The sequence below is a fragment of the Pristiophorus japonicus genome, chromosome 3 (genome assembly GCF_044704955.1).
Source record: "Pristiophorus japonicus isolate sPriJap1 chromosome 3, sPriJap1.hap1, whole genome shotgun sequence".
In the NCBI taxonomy this organism is placed as follows: Eukaryota; Metazoa; Chordata; class Chondrichthyes; family Pristiophoridae; genus Pristiophorus; species Pristiophorus japonicus.
This window is the reverse complement of record NC_091979.1, coordinates 107540708-107563451: the sequence shown is the minus strand read 5'-3', so window position 1 is coordinate 107563451 and position 22744 is coordinate 107540708. Positions and strand designations below refer to the sequence as shown.

The 22744-nt window shown below is 43.3% G+C and overlaps 1 protein-coding gene across 1 annotated transcript; it reads right to left on the bottom strand.

Annotated features, from left to right (window-relative positions):
• Window positions 1-297: 297 nt before the first annotated feature.
• umps (uridine monophosphate synthetase) lies at window positions 298-22029 on the bottom strand. Its single transcript, XM_070874692.1, has 6 exons — window positions 21854-22029; window positions 18301-18454; window positions 11688-12392; window positions 4701-4876; window positions 4002-4116; window positions 298-624 (listed from the first exon to the last, which is right to left on the bottom strand). The coding sequence occupies exons 1-6, from the start codon at window positions 21986-21988 to the stop codon at window positions 446-448; spliced, it is 1464 nt and encodes a 487-aa protein (XP_070730793.1). The 5' UTR covers window positions 21989-22029; the 3' UTR covers window positions 298-445.
• Window positions 22030-22744: the final 715 nt, after the last annotated feature.

Sequence of the window (22744 nt, the reverse complement as noted above, 5' to 3'; positions counted from 1 at the left end):
GTTGTGATCTGGAATGCACTAGTTGAAAGGATGGTGGAAGCAGATTTAAAAGTAACATTCAAAAAAGAGAATTGGATAAATACTTAAGAGGAAAAGATTTACAGGGGTATGGGGAAAGAGCAGGGGAGTGGGACTAATTGGATAGCTCTACCAAAGAGCCAGACAACCCCGAGGGACCGAATGGCCTTCTGTGCTGTATCATTTTATAATCCTAAATATATGCTTGCAACAAATGAAGACTTTGTTTTGCAATCTGCAATTGTAAAGATCAGAAATTGATTGTCTTTAAAACATTGATCAAATTACAGTCTTTATTTAAAAGTACATGTATTACTGGTATTACATTACAAAATAACAAATCAAGAGAAGAGTGATAATAACAATCAATTGATTTTCAACAGATTTTGTGCTAAAAATTAACCACTTGTGTATTTTGTTCAAACTTTCAATTGTTAACAGATGACAACCTGCTCAGGTAGGCCTCCCATCCTGCTTTTTTGTACTTTCTTGCAGCTTCCACACAATCTTTTGCGGACAGGATCCCTCGGCCCACAATAATGATGTCAGAGGCCTTCTTGTTAATCACTTCTTCAGGACTCAGATACTGCTGATCCAGATTATCAGCTGAGAGAGAGACAGAACTTGTTGAAATGATTCTATACACCCAAAATATGGCTACAAATAAAATGTTTTATGCAACAATTTGTACAATACTGTTTAAATCGGCAAACAAATTATTAACTTTAAAATACTTTTGTTGTTAAGGCTGCAGCAACATACTGTATCACTAAATATCCTACAAAGACATACAAACAAGGTCCTGTCCTCAGTGATTTCTGTTAATGGCTAAATATTTTCACGGCGAACAGCTAATCTCCTGTCTAAGGAAGTTGTGAATGGTACCATTAAGCGGGGAGGGGGAGGGTGAAGAAGCAGTAAAATTCATGCAAAGCAAGCCTGCTTAAATCACATCTTTTGATTTCAAAAAAGTGCTCCAGCAGCCTTAGGAAAACAATCTGAAACAGGTTTTTGGGCCCAAGTTTCCACATGATTCGCGCCTGATTTTTAGGAGCAACTGGTGGAGAACGGACTATTTTAGAAATCGCAATTCTCCACATTTTTTTTTCTGCAGTTCTAGTCAGGTAGAACAGTTCTAGTTTAGAACAGAATTTTTTCTTCAAAAGGGGGCGTGTCCGGCCACTGACGCCTGATTTGAAAGTTTCCACAGTGAAAATGTACTCCAAACTAAAGTAGAATGGCGCCAGTGAAGATTTTTGTAGAACTGAAAAAACCTGTTCTACACATTAAAAAATCAGGCGCAGGTTACAAATTAGGCGCCCAGAACGAGGTGGGGGGGAAGGGAACTCATTAAATTCGACAATAAATCCTTATTTATACTTCTACAAATATTATACAAATAAATCCAACCTGAATAAACATTTATAAGCCAAGAAAAGATTAAATAAACCATCTTCCTACCTGTGTGAAAGTGCTTCAGCCAGGGAGAATTCTGCAGTTGTTTGTGCCGCTGAGCAAGAGAGGGAGGGAGAGAGGAGAGGGAGAGAGGAGAGAGGGAGGGGAGAGAGAGAGGGAGGGGAGAGAGAGAGGGAGGGGAGAGAGAGAGGGAGGGGAGAGAGGGAGGGAGGGGAGAGAGGGAGGGAGGGGAGAGAGGGAGGGAGGGGAGAGAGGGAGGGAGGGGAGAGAGGGAGGGAGGGGAGAGAGGGAGGGAGGGGAGAGAGGGAGGGAGGGGAGAGAGGGAGGGAGGGGAGAGGGGAGGGAAGAGAGGGGGGGGTCGGGGAACAGGAGCGGGTGTCGGGTCGGGGGGGGAGCGGGTGTCTGGTCGGGGAGCGGGTCGGGGGGGGAGGAGAGCGGGCCTCGGGTCGGGGCGGGGAGGAGCGGGTCTCGGGTCGGGGGGGGAAGAGCGGGTGTCGGGTTGGGGCGGGGGGGGAAAGCGGGTCTCGGTCGGGGCGGGGGGAGCGGGTCTCAGGTGTCGGGGGGGGGGGAGCTGGTGTCGGGTCAGGGCTGGGGGGGGGGGGGAGCGGGTCTCGGTCGGGGCGGGGGGAGCGGGTCTCGGGTGTCGGGGGGGAGGGGGAGCGGGTGTCGGGTCGGGTCTGGTCGGCTGGGGGGGGGGGGGGGGGAGCGAGTGTCGGGTCTGGTCGGGCGGGGAGCAGTAGCTGGCCGTGGGAGGAGCCTTATTCACGCAGCCCCAGTGAGGCCATTGGGCCAGGGCTAGGGGCTGCGTGCTTCGGGCCCCTCCCACACAGTTCGGCGCCTGGAGCTACTGCACTTGCGTGCCCACTGTAGCGCGCATGTGCAGAGGTCCCGGCACTGTTTTCAGCGCAGGGACCTGGCTCCGCCCCCCTACAGCTCGTGCCGGCTGCGCCGAGTGCCACAGGACCTGTAAGTCGGTGGAGAATACCGAGGATTTTTTGTGGAAACTTGGGCCCACAGAGTGGGGAGACAGTAGGACAGTTAATTCAAGAATGTTGCAGAATTAGCAATATTGTTAACCGGCACAATTAGGAATGAACTATTGCACTGTATAGTATTTAAAGAATTTGGCACAATTTGGTTTCAACATCCTGGCCCAATTATGGAGGCATTTATTTTGTTTTGATGCAGGCAGTCTATCACATGTCCCAGTTTTGTAAGTTATATTGGAAAATAGCAGTTCAGCAGACTGTTTTATGGCTCACTTGCCATAAGTGGCTCCCTGAAGAGCATGTGAAAGGTTGTTGCCATTCTAGTTGAAGAGTATTGCATGTCACTAAGATGGTAGATATGTTACCAGCACAATTTGATTTGATTTTTCCCTTTGTTTGTATGTACTAATAAGGATAGTACTGGTTAGTTATTCATTCTAGACGTGCTTAGAGCCCTGAGATAATTCTGCAATAGAAGAATACAGAACTGGTTGGTTTGAAACCTGGACACAGGTAAAAATAATAGGATTATCTAATCAACTTAATTTTAATTTAAAAAACTTTTCAAAGAAATGTTTAATTTTTAAAAAAATGTGCATCTTTTTTAGATTTGCCTCTTCCCATGTGAGAGCCCCAATCTTTCTTTTACTCTATCTTAAAGTTAGAATTTTAACCACTTACACACTGAACAGCCTGTTGATGTCACAGCACTTTGTACAAGGGGATCCCCATTAAGTTCCGTTGTATTGAATTCAAGGTCAAAAAGCCTTCGCTTTTCTGCTGACCTCAAATTCAGGGCCAGTGTTTCCGGTGATTGACGGGGGGTATAGATACAAGATTAAAAGAAAGAAATTTAGGGCAAAGAGAAACTTTAAAAAAAAAAACAGAAGGTTGCGAAGCTGTGGATTGCACTATTAAAGTTACTGATTAATCAAGTCAACATTTAAGAATAGGTCAGATAGGTGGATGAAGGAAAGGGAGATGAAAGGATATGGGAACAGGGTGTGCACATAGGATTAGGAATATTGCTTGTGTAATCACTGACTAGTTGGGTTGAATAGCCTGTTTCTGACCAATGTTAATAATTATAATTGTTATATAATTTTTTGTAAGGTTCACACTGTGATTGGCTGGCATTTCAGCTATATTGAACCGAGGGAGGAGCCAGCCTCTAATAGCACCATTACCAGCACCAACAGCTCAGGGTCCAATTCTCCCTCAGCTATACATCTGGGACTGCATCGAGTAAAAACCCAGTGCAATCAACAATGCAGCTGAAGTGAGTGGGGCAAGAAGATTTATAAAATTTTTGTTGCAACACCACAGGACATAAACTAATACATATGTCTTTGCAGTGCATTTCTACTAAGTGTCAAAAATCAATGCTGACTTTAAAAAAAAATCCCGTCCCAATGAAACAATTAAAAGTATAAAATACTTTGTTACCAGCTGCAGCTTCTTGTAATCCACTCCCACTGCACCCTCTCAAAAATTCCAGTGACTATCAAGAGTTCTTCGCCTTCTACCATTCCAATATACTGTACACTATTAAAACTGAACTTCAGAAGAAGTAGTTACCTCCAATCTGCATCTGAACTCCCGGGGTCATGTGTATAAACTCTGATCTGCTGCTGATGTTTGAACTGGATATAAACCCAATGACAAAGTCAGAGTGCTCTTCAGCCAGTCTTACCTAAATAAACAAAAAATGTTTTATAAAAGTTAAGAGATTAATATTAGCTTTAATTTTATATCTCTATTCAGTAGCACAAGTTCGCAAGACATCTTCATATCTTACAATTCGAACAAAATTAATAAAATTTGCATAATCTTAAAATTGGCAGGAACCAGGAAAATTAGATGAAATATAGTTGTTAAGATTCATATAAATCACTTTACTAACACTGAAAAACATGTTCATTGCAACGCTGGTCATGGCCACTAGAATTCTACAGCATTTTCATGGCCAATTTCTGTGACCAGTGTTTTATGGAATCTTAAAATATATTATATAGAAAACATCACTAAATTGTTGGCTTTTGCCATTTATCCATACAACATGCATCTCAATTAGGAAGCCATAATCAGCAAGAGAAAATGTAATTGCTTCCTCCTATAACCTCGGTATAACAGAAATCTTGATATGTTGCAGGAAGATTTTGTACTCAAAACGTTATGGTAAAGATCCTACAACACAATGTGTGAAGTTTTAGAGTTTTGAGATATCTTTCTTGCATTACCATTTTATTAGATTAGAAGTCAGAATAATTTAATTACAGCTGCTTTGGTGTAGTCCCCAGTAGCTAGGGAACCTTTGGAGCTCATTTCTGCAATCAACAAGCAGCCTCGGTTCAGAGGCAATCCAACTTCTTTTAATCCTTTCACTACTCCAGGGCCAGGAACCACATGAGCATTCACAAAGTCAGACCATAAAGCAATTTTGTATACTCCACCTGGAGGACAAGAAGACATAATTAATCAAGTAAAGCACCTTTACATGCAGTAATGTCAATGACTCCCAATGCTTAGGTCCTGCACAGTAATGACATCGTCAAACATAAACCTACCAGTCTGTGTTGTTTTGACATCAGCATATATCAAGTTTTTCTTGGTTCTTCCAATCTGCTGTCAGTACTACGAGCTCCTTAGTCAGGCTTGCAAAGATGTTAAGCCATGTCAGCGATTGAATGAACTTGCATCATGATGCAAAGATACATTACACAGTGAGTTAGCTCCCACACTTGTTTCCATCCCATGCAAAACATTTCTTTTAAAGTGAAGATTGTTTGCTACAGAAGAGGCACATACCACACGATGCGTTTAATTTCCTATAGGCATATTCAAGTGACCAATTCAGAAAATTATCAGTGAAGGCATTTGACAAGGTGCCACATAAAAGGTTACTGCACAAGATAAAAGTTCACAGGATTGGGGGTAATATATTAGCATGGATAGAGAATTGACTAACTAACAGAGAACAGAGAGTTGGGATAAATGATTCATTCTCTGGTTGGCAACCAGTGACTAGTGGGGTGCTGCAGGGATCAGTGCTGGGACCCCAACTATTTACAATCAATATTAACGACTTGGAAGAAGGGACTGAGTGTAACATAGCCAAATTTGCTGACGATACAAAGATGGGAGGAAAAGCAATGTGTGAGGATGACACCAAAAAATCTGCAAAAGGACAGACCGGCTAAGCGAGTGGGCAAAAATTTGGCAGATGGAATATAATGTCGGAAAGTGTGAGATCATGTACTTTGGCAGAAAAAAAAATCAAAGAGCAAGTTATTATTTAAATGGAGAAAGATTGCAAAGTGCCGCAGTACAGCGGGACCTGGGGGTAGTTGTGCATGAAATACAAAAAGATAGCATGCAGGTACAGCAAGGCCAATCAAGGCGGCCAATGGTATCTTGGCCTTTATTGCAAAGAAGATGGAGTATAATAGCAGGAAAGTCTTGCTACAGCTATAGAAGGTATTGATGATGCCACACCTGGAATACTGCGTGCAGTTTTGGTTTCCATATTTACGAAATGATATACTTGCTTTGGAGGCAGTTCAGAGAAGGTTCACTAGGTTGATTCCGGGGATGAGGGGGTTGACTTCTAAGGAAAGGTTGAGTAGGTTGGGCCTCTACTCATTGGGATTGAGAAGAATGAGAGGTGATCTTATCGAAACATGTACGATTATGACGGAGCTTGACAAGGTGGATGCAGAGGGGATATTTCCACTGATGGGGGAGACTAGAACTAGAGGGCATGATCTTAGGGTAAGGGGCCGCCCATTTAAAACAGAGATGAGGAGAAATTTCTTCTCTGAGGGTTGTAAATCTGTGGAATTCGCTGCCTCAGGGAGCTGTGGAAGCTGGGACATTAAGAAACTATCTGTTTCTGTCTTAAATTTATTCAAACGATAAGGGGATATGGCCTACTCCTGTTCCTATTTCTTATGTTCTTATGAAATCCTATGTCAGCACTTTCAAGAAGAGGTGAGAAAGTTGGAAGGGGACAAAAATAATTCACAAATTATTTCCAATAAACTTATCAATCATTTGTCCAGCATAATCCATGCCAAATAATGACAGGGAGACTTCTGCTAATTTATGTTGAGACAAATAACTTTAAGGCTTGAAACAGAATAAAACCCCACAAAAAATAAATTGCCTATATCCTTCCTGATGCCAGCAAAAACAATAAGAATTAATGTAATCCCCAGCCTCCTCTACATGCTTCTGATGCTGCAAGGCATCCCAGCTCAGTAATTTCAAGACATTAGTAGATGCATCTCTGGGGAAGAAATTAATGAATACTGTATCTGTTTTCACAGTAGCGGAAGAGGATAAAATACCAGGGGCCCAAGGGATTCTAAAAATAAGTCATGAGGAGGAACTTATGAATTTAATACAAGAAAGAAAATGTTAAGGAAGAAAATAATGGGGCTTAAGATAGACAAATCTTCATGACCTAATGGTTTCCACACTATGGTATTAAAAGAAATAGTAGGGGAAATTATAGATAAGGATGAGTTAGTCATAATTTTCAAAAACTCTCTAGATTTAGGAATTGTGCCATTGGATTAGAAAATTGCAAATGTCACTCCATTATTTAAGAAAGGAGTGAAAGAGAAACCAGGCAACTACAGACCGATCAGTTGTGGGAAAGTTACCGGAATCCATCATCAGGGACAGAACGACTGAGCAATTGAAAAAGTATGAGCTGAAAGTATGAGCTGATCGAAGAGAATCCACATGGATTTGTGAATGGTAGATTATGTCTGACTAATCAAACTGACTTTTTTGAGGAGGTCGGGGGAGTGTTTATGAATGTTGTCTATATGGATCTCCAGAAGTCATTTGGTAAAGTTCCTGACAAGAGATTATTAGCAAAAATAAAAGTGCTGGGAATTGGAGGCAGCTTGTGACATGGGTTGAGAGTAAGGAGAGATGGGATAAAGGGAATGTACTCTGATTGATGGGATGTGACAAATGGTGTTCTCCAGGGATCTGAACTGGGCCTCAGCTTTTCCCCTGAAATATCAATGACTTGGATAAAGAAAGAGTTGTATACCAAGTTTGCAGATGACACTAAGTTTAGGAAGGGTATGAAGACCTTGGAGAGAGGGTACAGAGGAGATTTATATAAGAACATAAGAAATAGGAACAGGAGTAGGCCATATGGCCCCTCAAGCCTGCTCCCCCATTCAATAAGATCATGGCTGATCTGATCATGGACTCAGCTCCACTTCCCCGCCCGCTCCTCATAACCCCTTATCGTTTAAGAAACTGTCTATTTCGGTCTTAAATTTATTCAATGTCCCAGCTTTCACAGCTCTCTGAGGCAGCGAATTCCACAGATTTACAACCCTCCGAGAGAAGAAATTTCTCCTCATCTCGGTTTTAAATGGGCGGCCCCTTATTCTAAGATCATGCCCTTTTACCAGGATGATACCAGCGATGAGGGACTTCAGTTATGTTAGCATAACTAAAACTGCCTATTTCCACCTCCGTAACAATGCCCATCGCTGTCCTTGCCTCAGCTCATCTGCTGCTGAAGCCCTCATCCATGTCTTTGTTACCTCTAGACTTGACTATTCCAACGCACTCATGGCTGGCCTCCCACATTCTATTATATGTCCCTATGTAAACTAGAGGTGATCCAAAACTCGGCTGCCCGTGTCCTAACTCGCACCAAGTCCCGCTCAGCCATCACCCCTGTGCTCACTGACCTACGTAAGCAACACCTCGATTTCAAGATTCCCATCCTTGTTTTCAAGTTCCTCCATGGCCTCGCCCCTCCCTATCTGTAGTTTCCTCCAGCCCCAAAACACCCCTCCCCCGCCAAGATGTCTATGCTCCTCTAATTCTGCCCTTCTGAGCATCCCTGATTGTAATCACTCAACTATTGGTGGCCATGCCTTCTGTTGCCTAGGCTCCAAGCTCAGGAACTCCCTGCCTAAACCTCTCCGCCTCTCTATCCTCCTTCAAGACGCTCATTAAAACATACCTCTTTGACTAAGCTTTTGGTCACCTGCACTAAATTCTACTTATTTGACTCAGTGTCAAATTTTGATCCCATAATATGCCTGTGAAGCACCTTGGGATGCTTCAAGATACAGCACGTGCCGGTGCAGGACAGCGACGGCTGTGAAGAGGGCTACTGGATTGGACGTCACCAAGGTCCAGGTCGCCGATTGGAGATTGGGCAGGTACAGCAGGAGCGGCAAGGTCGGGGCGCAGGAGCAGCAAGTGATCGTGGAGCGACGTGATCGGGGCCCAGGAGAGGTGTGAGTTCGGGGCCCAGGGGCAGCACAGGCCAGCCCACACTGTAATGTGTGCACGCACTAGGTCCGTGCAGCAGAGCTGGTCTCCAGTCGTCTTGTTAATCCTTGCCACTGGACAAAGACCTAGCTCTGTCAAGCCCGTGTGGTGGCTGGTGTGCAAGACGTTAAAAAAAATCCATGCACATCTTCCAGGTATCTTCAGGCATCTTCCACCCTTCAACATGTAGTTCGGGACCTGGAATATTAGGTCCTTCATTGAAACATCTGAGAACTCATCCCTTTTTGGCATGGAAGCAAGTCATCCTGGATATGAGGGACTGCCTATGATGATGATGATGATGATGATAAATACAAGTTGTTGTTGTAGAGAGATTGGAGAAGCTGGGATTGTTCTCCTTAGAGCAGAGAAGGTTAAGGGGAGGCCTAGTAGAGGTATTCAAAATTATGAGGGGTTTTGATAGATCAAGTAGGGAGAACTTGTTTCCTCTGGCAAGTGGGCTGATATCTAGAGGTCATAGATTTAAAACAATTGGCCAAAGAACCAGAAGGGAAAAGATAGAAATTATTTCACATAGGGTTGTCATGATCTGGAGCGCACTACCTGCAAGGGTGGTGAAATCAGATTCAATAGGAACTTTTAAAACTCAAATGGACATGCATTTGGAGAGAGCTAATTTGCATGATTAGGGGGAGAAAGCAGGCACAGGAACAACGGGCCGAATGGCTCCCTTCTGTGCTGCAAGATTTCAAGATTCTAAAAGTTAAAATAAAAGACTTGCATTTATAAGAGCACCTTTCACGGCCTAAAGCGCTTTACAGCCAATGAAGCATGTTTATGAAGTGTAGTGACTGTTGGAATCTAGGAAACGCGACAACCTATTTGCGCACAGCAAGCTCCCACAAACAGCAATGTGATAATGACTAGATAATCTGTTTTGTTTTAGTGATGTTGATTGTGGGATAAAATATTGGCCAGGACACTAGAGAAAACTTTGCTGCTCTTCTTTGAAATAGTGCCATGAGCTCTTTTCGTCCACCTGAGAGAGCAGACGGGGCTTCAGTTTAACATTTCATCCAAAATACAGCATCTCTGACAGTGTAGCACTCCCTCAGTACTGTAGTGGAGTGTCAGTAAATAGTACAGTAAATTGTGTAAATGGAAACAGAAAGTTACAAAGGGATACAACAAATTAAGTGAGTGGGTACAACTGTAGTCAATGTGGGAAAATCAAAAGGTTATCCACTTTGGACCCAAGAAAGACAGATTGGGATATTTTCTTAATGGTGAAAGATTAAGAGCTGTGGAAGAGCAAAGGGATTTGGATGTCCTTGTACAAAAATCATTAAAAGCCAGTGCAAAGGTATAAAAAGTAATCAGAAAGGCTAATGGAATGTTGTTCCTCATCGCAAGAAGACTGGAATATAATGGGGAGGAAAAGAAAAAGGATTTGCATTTCTATAGCGCCTTTCATGACCACTGCATGTCTCAAAGCACTTCACAACCAATGAAGTACTTTTGAAGTGTTGTCACTGTTGTAATGTGGGAAGTGACTACACTTTAAAAATTACTTAATTGGCTGTGAAGCGCTTTGAGACATCCAGTGGTCGTGAAAGGCGCTTCAGAAATGCAAGTTTTTTCTTTTTTTTTTCCTTCCCTTTATATTCCAGTCCTCTTGAAGGAAGTTATTTTTCAGTGGTACAGAACCGTAGTCAGACCCCCTCTGGATTACCGCATTCAGGTTTGGGCATCAAACCTCAGGCGGTTTGTGTCTATTGGGCCTAACCACTGGAAAATATACAAGCTGCTGCATTTGTCATTGCTAGCCTCAAGATGCAGTCCCCTTTAGAAATGAAGCATGATGTTCCCCACAATAGACACATACAAGACACATCTGTGGGACATATGCCAATACAAGAGATAATGTACACCTGGAGTCCACCATTTCCACAGTGAGAGTTTAAAATATGCTCTCTTAAATACTGCACTCAGTCTGGAAGCACTGCATTCATTAAGCTAACATTTATTTTTAAGGCTCAAACCTGCTGTAGAACGCTGCAATGATACAAATTGTCCTTAATATACTGTTTTAACTCCAACTTTACTTACCTGTTTTCTTTGAAAGATAAAAGTACTTGGAACCAGGATTTGTGTCTAGTAAATATTATAAGGCAGCCAGATAAATGCCAATCAGACACCATTGTATACTTTGACTATTGAATGCCTTGGAAATGTGAATTCTAGTAACCTGGTCATCAATGCATGGAAAGGTCCCCCAGTGACTGAGGAAGGGGTTAATTTACAGCTCTCTGCCACTGCAATCAAATACAGTTTGCAATTTTCTGCCAGTTCAGCAATTATTGTTCCATTAATGTAGAAGTGAATCTACAGATTCGTTTTACACTAACATTTAAATTTTGCGTTAAAGATGCTGGCTCAGGTTTATTAGAAGAGTTACTGAAATATTGTGTCTCATTATTCTGTGAATCGCGGAGGTGTTGTTAATTATTGTAATCCAATAGTATCTACGTTGATCTGTTGTTACTATTTAACTTTTCCTTTTAATAAAATGGATTCAAAAATTATAGTCTAAACCATATGGTCAGATAGTTATTATTCTTCCATTATCCAAAGCTTAGGACAAATTACAGTAATAAGAGTGTTGTTAGGCTCTAGGCAATGCTTCATTACCAGATACTGTGCGAACACAGACACACTGCAGTTTGCAGGGAAAGAGTGTTTTAAGTACCGAGTGCTGCAAGAGAACTATCTGGCGCAGCTCAAAAATTGTAACAATTACATATTTTTGACAGAATCAAAAAAATGAATGACGTTTAACAAGTCCTTCACAAGCGATTTAAAAAAAAAATTAATCTACCCTTGCAGTTCAGTTGCGACCTACTCAGTTACTTATAAACATTTCCACGTATTATCTCTTAACGGCCATCACAGACTTTTAAACATTTTAACAGAATGACTAAATACCTTCATACTGATGTTTAACAGTGTTCCCAATATCTGCAAACTTTCGATCTTCAAATATCAAAAATTCAAGCCTGTTGGCAATTGCTCTTAGCTCTTTGAACACATCTGGATTAAAATCATTCAAGATATCAACGTGTGTTTTCAATACACAGATCTCGTTACCCAACGAATCAGCCAGTTGTAGCAACTCTTTTGAGTTTATGACATCAGCAGCTAGACACAAATTTGTTTGCTTCTTTTCCATTATTTTAAAAAGCTGTGCTGTGATTGGGTGAATCTGAGGAAGCTGGGCACGGGCACCATAGCTCATTTCTTTATAGTGTTTTTTTGCAGTTCCTCCATCAGGCTGGTTGTTGAGCTGTTTTGTTGAACAATTCATCATTTTATCCACTGGTGGACAAGTGTTTTTTCTTATGAATGTCTTGACACTTTCTACCATGTCACAGTCAATTTTGCCTTGATCGTTTAAAATTTCTAATAATTTGGATAAAGAACAGACAGAGTGTAAACATATTCCTTCCTCATCTAATCTGGCCCTTCCCCCCTGTTCTCTGTCCAACAATACCACTGCATCAGTGACCTTTAATCCTTCCTTACGAAGAACGTCTGCAGTCTCCAAGACACTGGATCCACTTGTGACAACATCCTCGATAATAAGACAGGTTTCTCCTGGGATGATAGTGCCTTCTACCAGACGTCTTGTACCTGTAATTATAGAATATATTTTTTTATAAATATAGTACACACAATGCGGTTATATGATTTTTAAAAATAGACAATGGATTGCAAAGGGAAAGTACAATATCTAAAATGGCTTAATTTCTTCCAGACCAACCTTCAAAAATATAAAAAAATATAATACAGCTAAGTGACAAACCAGATTCTGATGACAGAAGCGGTCAGCTAATTTTCTAGAGTTAAAAACGTAAAAGTGATACAGAAAACATTGAAAGAGCTATGCAAATGGTCATTATTCAATCCTACGAGTAGAGTATTATTGCAAATGTCAGGAAGCAGTATACTGCAACACTAACAAGATATAAATACCCTCACGTTGAAATACCTGTACCGCTTCTTTGCAAGTGGCGTCATCCAAAAGTGCCAAGTGGATGATCTTACTCTGCCTCCTCCGGAAATCCCTACCATTGCAGATACCAACGTCCAACCAATTTGGTTCACTTCACGACATTAAGAAGCAGCTCATGGACATAGCAAAGACTATGGGCCCAGATAACATCCTGGCATTAGTACTGAAAACCTGTGCACCAGAACTAGCCAGGCACCTTGCCAAGCTATTCCAGTGCATTTCTAACATTGAGATAACCTGACAATAGAGAAAATTGCCCAGGTCTGTCCTATCCACAAAAAGTAGCACAAATCAAATGGCTGATTATCCACTGCCTCCCAATCATCGTCTATTTGATGGAACAAGTAATCTGCAGTGCCATTAAGACACCAATAAACTGCTTGTCAACGCTCAGATCAAGTTTCATCAGAAGTACTCAGTTCCTGACATTGTCATACCTGTGGGCAACACAAAGACACAAGAAATGAATGAAGAGTGGCTGCTCTTGACATCAAAGTAGCATTCAACCAACTATGGTACCAAGGAGCCCCAGCAAAACGGATGTCAATGGGAAAACTCTCCAATACTGAAGTCATATCTGACATGCAGGAGGATGCCAGTGCTCGTCTGGGCAATCATTGCAGCTCTAAGACATAGCTGCTGGAGATCCTCAGGACAGTTCATCAGCTGCTTCCCTCTGTTATAACGTCAGGGGTGGGATTGTTTGATGATGATTCTACTAAACTTCATTCACAACAGACCCAATAATGGAGCAACCCGTGGGCTTAGGCTGACAAGTGACAAGTAACATTTGTACCACAATTGGCAGATAACGACCATCGGCAATAATTTCACTGAGTTGCCTACCATCAATATCCTGAGGGTCCTTCACAATTACGGAGTCCAAATCCTAGAATTCCTACCATTGTGGGAGCACGACCGCCGCAAGGAATTTGGTGTTTCAAGAAGAAAGTACAACACCACCTATCCAGGACAACTAGAGATGGCAATGAACGTGGCCTTGCCAATGCTGCGAGAATCCCAATAACAAATGTAAAGAAAAATTATCTCAAAAGACCACAAGATAATTACAGATGAGGACGGCCATTTAGCTGATCTTAGATCCATCCAGAACAGCCCTGAAGTCTATTCAGCATTCAACTGTTCCTTAATTCATTCCAGAAATTGCATTTCCAGTACTCCTATATGCACTGATCATTCTTCATGTGAAGAATTTCTTGATATTAATCCTAAATTTGCCTTTTAATAGTCTGAACTTTATTAGTCTGCCCTACTGTCGCAATTTAGTTTAAAGTAAACTTCTGGCTTTACCTTTTCCACGCCATTCACTATCTTTTCTATGCCATTAATTATCTTTTCTGTACAATTTATATACATCTCCAAGATCCTCTCTCAGATGCCTCCTTTCAAAGCTGTAAAGCCCAAGCTTCTCCAGTCTTGCCTTATAATTCAGACTTTGACATTAGCAATCAGCCTTGTGATTTGCGCTACTTGAGCATTAAAATGTTTTCCTTGTGTCTATGTAAGCAAAACTAGACAGTTCCCAAGAGGTAGTCTGACCAAATCACTGTACAGTTAATCACTATTTCCCTGACTTCTATACATTTGGCTACATAGTTAAACACTGATTGCTGCTCTTCATGGGTGGGACACCTTGAGCACTAAGTCAACCAAATCCTAGGTCATTTTCAACTTTATCATTCGCTATTTCAATGCCAGTATTGGCCACTTTTTTTTCCTATGTGCAGTATTTTACATTTGTCCACTTGAATTTAATCTGCTATTATTCTGTTCCTTTACATATTTTGCTCAACTCATTCTGTAATTTCTAACTTCTCTCATCTCATTTCCTGCCCTTTCCAGTTTCACGCATCTGCAAATTTGACCAATTTGCATCAAGTTTCTGAATCCATGTCATTGATGCAATTTAGAAACAGCAGTGGCCCCAACACGTTTCTGAATCCAAGTCATTGAGGCAAATTAGTAACAGGCAGGGCCAATGTTCCCACTAAGCTGCACGCGAGCACGGCTGTGCAGCAATCTGCAAGTTCTGGCATGGGCCGCTCACAAGCTACTACATTGGAAATAGAGCACAAGCGCATAAAGTTAAAGGGACCACACATTGAAACAAGCAGGCCACACAGAATATAGTGCAGCCGACAGGGAATATTGGTATTGGGGCCCGAAAACCAATCATTGAGACACCTGCCACCCCAACATACTGCCTCTAACAAGTACCTGTTTTCTATCCTTTAGTCACTTTTTTAATCCATTCGGATGATTTATCTTGAATTCCCACACTTTGAGTTTCACTAATAGCCACTCATGCATGACTTGGTCAAATGCCTTCGATATCATTTTCCACAAGCATTTGTCCCTTCCTCAAAGAAATGAAGGAGGGTGACCAGGCAGAATCTTCCCCTTAGTAATCCATGTTGACTGCTGTTTACAGACAAATTTAAATTCTTCAAATTCACAATTTTCATCTTTCAAGTGTAACAAACACGTCATACCTTTGATGGCTTAACCCTTTGATGTTCTAACTACCAATCATAGACCAGATGCAGCTCATAAATCCAGCCCACAAAGTCCACACAGTTCCATTTTTATTTTACCATATAGGCCTTACTGGTCATTTGTCTTGTTTCTATTTTATGAGCCTGGTGGTTTGGAATGGACCAGTTAGCTTCGTTGCCTCACTGACAGAAAAACTGTAAATCAGAACTCGAAGGACCACCAGTACTATGGATTGAAATCCAAAATGTCCAAGAGGGGTGAAATTAATGGCGCCATGACAAAGTAACAGGAAAAGGCCCCAAGAGGAAAGAAAGGAAAATCGAAGTAACGGGCTCAGGCTGCAAGTGGTAGTCAAAATGCACAAATAAATGCACACAGAGGCAATTCCAATTACATAGGCATGGCAGAGATTAAAAAAAAAGACTTAAATTTATATAGCGACCGCCAAACGTCTCAAAGTGCTTTACAGCCAGTAAAGTATTTTTGAAGTGTAATCACTGTTGTAATGTTGGAAACACAGCAATCTCCCAAAAACAGCAATGTGATAATGACCAGATAATCTGTTTTGTTATGTTGGTTGAGGGATAAATATTGGCCAGGACATGGTGATAACTCCCCTGCTCTTCTTCGAAATAGTGCCATGGGATCTTTTATATCCACCTGAGAGGCCTCGGTTTAACATCTCATCCGAAAGACAGCACCTCCAACAGCGCAACGCTCCCTCAGCACTGCAGTGTCAGCCTAGACTTATGTGCTCAAATCCCCAGAGTGGGACTTGAACCCACGACCTTCTGACTCAGAGGAGAGTGTGCTACCCATTGAGCCACAACCCTCTTCTCAATCTTCCTTGCTGCCATGCTCCACCTCACAGTCGACAAGCTCCCCGCTGGATTGGAACAAAACTACAGAAACAGTGGGAACCTGTTCAACGTTCATCGTCTACAGGCCAGGTCCAAGACCACCCCAACGTCTGTCGTCGAGCTACAGTATGCAGACAACGCCTGCGTCTGCGCAGATACTGAGGCTGCACTCCAGGACATAATCGACATGTTTACTGAGGCGTACGAAAGCATGGGCCTTACGCTAAAAATCCGTAAGACAAAAGGTCCTCCACCAGCCTGTCCTCGCCACTCTGCCCTCCAGTCATCAAGATCCACGGAGCAGCCCTGGACAACGTGGACCACTTCCCTTATCTCAGAAGCCTCCTATCAACAAGAGCAGACATTGATGATGAGATCCAACACCGCCTCCAGTGCACCAGTGCAGCCTTCAGCCACCTGAGGAAAAGAGTATTTGAAGACCAGGCCCTCAAAACTGCCACCAAGCTCATGGTCTACAGGGCTGTAAGTAATACCCGCCCTCCTGTATGGCTCAGAAACATGGACGATGTATAGTAGACACCTTAAGTCGCTGGAGAAATACCATCAACGATGTCTCCGCAAGATCCTACAAATCCCCTGGGAGGACAGACGCATCAACGTTAGCGTCCTCGTCCAGGCCAACAACTCTTTTGGGAGGAAAAAGTAAACATTAAATCGTGCCCCCCGATCTGGGGGACACACCAAACATTTTTCAAGGCCCTTTTTTGTGTGTTTTTTTTTTGTTTTTTTCCCCGTCCAGGTCAACATCCCCAGCATTGAAGCACTGGCCACATTTGATCAGCTCTGCTGGGCAAGCCACATAGTTTGCATGCCGACACGAGACTCCCAAAGCAAGCGCTCTACTCGGAACTCCTTCACGGCAAACGAGCCAAAGGAGGGCAGCAGAAACGTTACAAAGACACCCTCAAAGCCTCCCTGATAAAGTGCAACATCCCCACTGACACCTGGGAGTCCCTGGCCAAAGACCGCCCTAAGTGGAAGAAGTGCATCTGGGAGGGCGCTGTGCACCTCGAGAGCATGCAGAAATCAAGCATCGGCAGCGGAACGAGCATGTGGCAATCCAGTCCCACCCACCCCTTCCCTCCACGAGTTTGTCCCACCTGTGACAGAGACTGTGGCTCTCGTATTGGACTGTACAGCCACCTAAGAACTCATGCTAAGCGTGGAAGCAAGTCTTCCTCGATTCTGAGGGACTGCCTATGATTATGACCTCATAACTGATTTATTGCCAAATTAGGGCCTTGCTTCCTACTCATAAACTATCTTGCCTCCAACCAAAAAAGGCAAGAAAGTTTCCATCTCCCATAGTTTGTCTATGACCAGAAGTACCTTTCACAATTGCAACTGAAAATATTGAAGAATGATGAAGTTTGAAGAACAGGCATTCTTACTATCTAAATATTTGCACCAAGCGGGATTTTGCAGCTCATTAATAATAAAAAAATCTGGTTACAATTAAAAAAATTTAATTAGTCAATTTTGGAAATTAAAAAACAGGTGATATGTTGTAGAACATCTGGGGACCATCTGAAGATTGCAAAATTCTTTGAAAAAGCTAGGAATCACTTAGTAATGATATCTTGGCAACACAAAAGATTCCAGGGAATGGTATTGTACAGAGATTGTACCTTGTGGGAGTAGCATGTAAAACATCTCACTACAGCGTTTGGCTTGTTTGAATATACCTGTACAAATAAATCGGTACTGTATAGGTACTCAAAGTAAATTTCCCCCCTCCCTTTGCATTTTACATTTTCACCAAATGGTTTTGATCTAAACGCAAACAAAATAACTAAGTACATTGCGAAAAATTACAACTTGATTCACTATTTTAAGTCACGTTTTTGCAAAGATAAACCGTCCATGACCACTCATAGCAAGTAATGCATTAAGGATAAATGTTAAATGTCTTGTTTTATATTGCACTGTTATTAATATGAAAGAAATATTCCACTGTAAGATTCAAAGACAAAACAATTTAATTACCAAAGCTTTAAGTCATATGAAACACTAAACTTTTAAATAGTCAATTACTACATGAAACACAAAGAATTTCAGCACTTAAAAACTTCAACAATGATCAAGGTAGCACCAAATGTGTACCAAGTGTACTATATTTTGAATTTACCATAATCCTTTGCCTCCTTTCGACGAATAAGCATGGGGATTCCATTGGAAGAACAGATAATGCTTGCAAGAGGTAAAGCAGTGTATGGAACCCCACAAACAGAATTGCATTTGATTCCAGCTTTGTTTGCAGTTTGCCATAAGAGATCTGAAACCTGTAAGAAAAGACAATTAATTTGTTAACTGCAAGTACTAAAGTAAGCAGATATCTAGGAGCCAAAATACATTGTTAAAAGGGCCACACAACCAGAATTTAGATAAGTATGTATCTTAATGATTATTGCAAGCAAAATAGTCAAGTTTATAGATAATACCAAAATAGGATTGTGGAGCTGAGTAAACGGCCAGATCAGCCATGATCTTGTTGAATGGCGGAGCAGGCTCGAGCGTCTAGATGGTCTACTCCTGTTCCTAATTCTTATGTTCTTATGTAGGACAAATAATAACCGATAATGTTGCCAGATTCAGAGCATTTAGATCTTTTAGATCAGGAGTGTCCAACATTTGGGAGTAGTGGACCAGATCAACTAGTGATTGACCAACTTTTGATAAAGATTGCACTTACATTATAACTTATGGGGCCGAAATTGGTCGGCATGCCGCCCAAAATGCGATTTTAGTCAAAAACACCTACATACCACTTGGCGGAATACTCATCATTGACATACCGCCGATAGGTATGCACACTGTCCGCTGTGCAGGATCGTCCGCATACCGCCCAAAAAGTCCGATTTTCATCATATACTGCCGACATACCACCGGAGCTGCATAACGTCCTGGAAAAGGTGGTTTTACGCGATGTTAAGTGGGCGGGAATAGGCGGTAGTGCTCAGAGCCGCCATTTTTAAATCGGGAATAGTCAGCTAAAGCAGCACCTCTGTATTTCTGAGGTGAACAGTGATTTTACAGTGCTATTTAATGTAAAAGGTATTTTTATTGTTACTGAGTAAGTTATTAAGATAGAAGGCATCTTAGTTATTTTTTTCATCGAAAAATATTGTGGAGATTTAAAAAGAATGGGGCCTGTACTATCTCAACCTATATTGCTGACAACCTGTCTAATGGAGGAACCAGATGTGAGAAGGTTCATTGAGCAGAGTTATCAGGGCAATGGAGGTCGCAGACTGATGAGGAGGAGGAGGAGGCGTTACCCGCAAAGGATTTTCAGAGAGAAGTGTTCATACCTGAGCGATTGACCATGCGTTCAAAGGCTGCGCTTTCGAAAAGAGGTGATCACTGAGATTTGCCAGCTCATTAAGGCAGACCTGCAGCCCAGTACCACCAACATTACTGCACTCTCTGTCGAGATGAAAGTGACTGCTGCACTTTCCTTTTATGCATTTGGCTCTTTTTAGGCATCAGCTGGGGACATATGCTCTATTTCTCAGTATGCTACTTATCAGTGCATTTGACAAGTAACCAAAGCATTGTATGCTCGCCGGATGGAATTTATAAACTTCCCAATGACCAGGAAGGCTTTGGGGTTTGCACGCAGTGCCGGCTTCCCCAAGGTGCAGGACGCTGTTGACTGTACCCATATTGCCCTGCGAGCAGCATTACAGGAGGCGGAGGTGTACTAAAACCGTAAAGGAATTCACTTCCTCAACGTGCAGCTCGTATGCGACCATAAACAGCACATGATGGCAGTGAATGCCAACTTTCCAGGGAGCATCCACTATGCGCACATCTTACGTGAGAACACAGTGCCTGGCCTGTTTAAGTTTGAGCCACTAGGTAAATGCTGGGGGACAAAGGGTATGGCCTTGCCACCTAGCTCTTGACCCACCTGCAGACTCCTCACACAAAAGCCGAGCAACGATATAATAAGAGCCAGATAGCCACACGTAATATAATCGAAAAGACAATTGGAGTGCTGAAACAGCACTTTTGATGCTTGGACCACTCGGGAGACAGGCTGCAATGCCACCTTGAGCAGGTTGCTCAGTTCAGTGGTGTGCTGCATGTTGCATAATTTAGCAAACATGTGGGGACAGGAATTGCCACAGGGGACTGCAGGACCACCTGAGGAGAGTCAAGAGATGGAGGAGGAAGAGGAGGAAAATGAGGGGCAGGAGGATGACGAGGAGCTCCCAGATGAACACCATCTCCAACACCACAGCGGAGGGCACGCGGAGTGTCTGCCACTGCAAAATTGTTACATCAGCAGCTCATAAATGAACGCTTTACTTGAATGTGGGGAGCAGCATTTGGGAATCCAATGACTGTTACCCCACAAGAGTGCTTAAATTCAATTCAAACGATTATGTAAAAATATCTCTAACTATGGGTGGGGAGGCAGTAGGAGCAGGCCGAGACTTAGGAAGTGGGTAGAAGCTGCAGCATCAGGACTCATGTCAGTCGGTAAGTTAGAGGTTGCCACTGTGTTTGGAATATGGCGGGAAGGAAGAGATGTCAGTGACAACCATATGCGGAGAGTTGGTAGAGAGCTACCGCCTCCAGTGCACCAGTGCAGTCTTCGGCCGCCTGAGGAAGAGAGTGTTTAAAGACCAGGCCCTCAAAACTGCCACCAAGCTCATGGTCTACAGGACTGTAATAATACCTGCCCTCCTGCATGGCTCAGAGACATGGACCATGTACAGTAGACACCTCAAGTTGCTGGAGAAATATCACCAACGATGTCTCCGCAAGATCCTACAAATTCCCTGGGAGGATAGGCGCACCAACATCAGCGTCCTCATTCAGGCTAACATCCCCAGCATTGAAGCACTGACCACACTCGATCAGCTCCGCTGGGCAGGCCACATAGTCCACATGCCAGACACGAGACTCCCAAAGCAAGTGCTCGACTCGGAGCTCCTTCACGGCAAACGAGCCAAAGGTGGGCAGTGGAAACGCTACAAGGACACCCTCAACGCTTCCCTGATAAAGTATGACATCCCCACTGACACCTGGGAGTCCCTGGTCCAAGACCGCCCTAAGTGGAGAAAGTGCATCCGAGAGGGCACTGAGCACCTCGAGTCTCAATGCCGAGGGCATGCAGAAATCAAGCGCAGGCAGCGGAAAGAGCATGCAGCAAACCAGTCCCACCCACCCCTCCCCACAACCTCTATCTGTCCCATCTGTGACTCTCGTATTGGACTGTTCAGCCACCAAAGAACTCACTTCAGGAGTGGAAGCAAGTCTTCCTCGATTCCGAGGGACTGCCTATGATGATGATGACAGATCACATGCGAGTACTATTCTTGTTCACCTCTGAAAAACCTCACCAGTAGAAATAGCTGGTCTGCCAGTGGATTTGTGGGAACTGAAAAATAACTCAGGCAGCAGTGCAAACATTCTCAGCAGGAGTGCACTGGATTGACGTACAGCTCCTTCTCCCTGCAGCAATGCTACCCTCTTTCAATCACGATCTGTATCGGGAATCTACAGTACCGCAGATCCCAACTGAGAGAGAGAGAGTGTGTAACACAGCTGGGCCGTGATCCTGCCGGCAAAGAGCGGACCCGTCCATGAAATGGTCTTTAACTCCACTCAGAGGAGGTGGCTTGGGGCCTAAGCGACCGTAAACAGACCGCGTGCGCTGGAAATGTTACCTGGTTCATCAGAGTCGGATAGGACACAATGACCCTCAGATCGAAATAGATGGGTGACGATATCCCACTTTTCAGCACGAAGTCGCCGAACTTCACCCCCTGAACTCCGTACAACTCAGACACCACCGACTCCATGCTGGCCGCGCGCGCCGAGGCTGCTCTGCGTCTGCGCCTGCGCCCCCTGCACATTCACACTCGAACTGCCGGTTTGCTCAGCCAATGGCTGGGAGCCGTTGGGACCGGCCAATGAGGTGACGCCGGAAGTTATCCAGTGCCGCTCATCAGTGCACGCCGGAGTCCTAGCAGCAAAATATTGTGGATACTGGGAATCTGAAATAAAAACAGCAAAAGTTGTGAATATTCAGCAGGGCAGGCAGCAACTGTGGGGAGAGAACAGAGTTAACGTTTTAGGTTGGTGACCTTTTGTCAGAATTGGAAAAAGTTAGAGATATAACAGATTTTAAGGAGGAGAGGGGATGTGGGGGTTGAGCAGGAAGAGGAGAGGACTGCACAGTGTTCAGTGCCATTCGCAACTTCTCAGATAATGCAGCATTACCTGGACAACATTCAGGCATAGGCTGATAAGTGGCAAGTAACATTCGTGCCACGCAAGTGCTATCTCCAACAAGCGAGAGTCTAACCACTGCCTCTTGACATTCAACGGCATTACCATCACCGAATCCCCGAACATCCTGGGGGTCACCATTGACCAGAAACTTAATTGGACCAGCCACAAATATTGTTGAAACAAGAGCAGGTCAGAGGCTGGGTATTCTGCGACGAGTGCCTCACCTCGTGACTGCGCAAAGCATTTCCACCATCCAAAGACATAAGTCATGTGTGATGCAACACTCTCTACTTGCCTGGATAATTGCAGCTCCAAAAACACTC

Coding starts and splice junctions, on each gene's coding strand:
- umps (XM_070874692.1), bottom strand. CDS start 21,988: ATGGAGTCGGTGGTGTCTGAGTTGTACGGAGTTCAGGGGGTGAAGTTC. Junction 18,455..21,853: donor ATCCGACTCTGATGAACCAG/GTAACATTTCCA, acceptor CTTTTCTTACAG/GTTTCAGATCTCTTATGGCA. Junction 4,117..4,700: donor GGGACTACACCAAAGCAGCT/GTAATTAAATTA, acceptor TTGTTTATTTAG/GTAAGACTGGCTGAAGAGCA.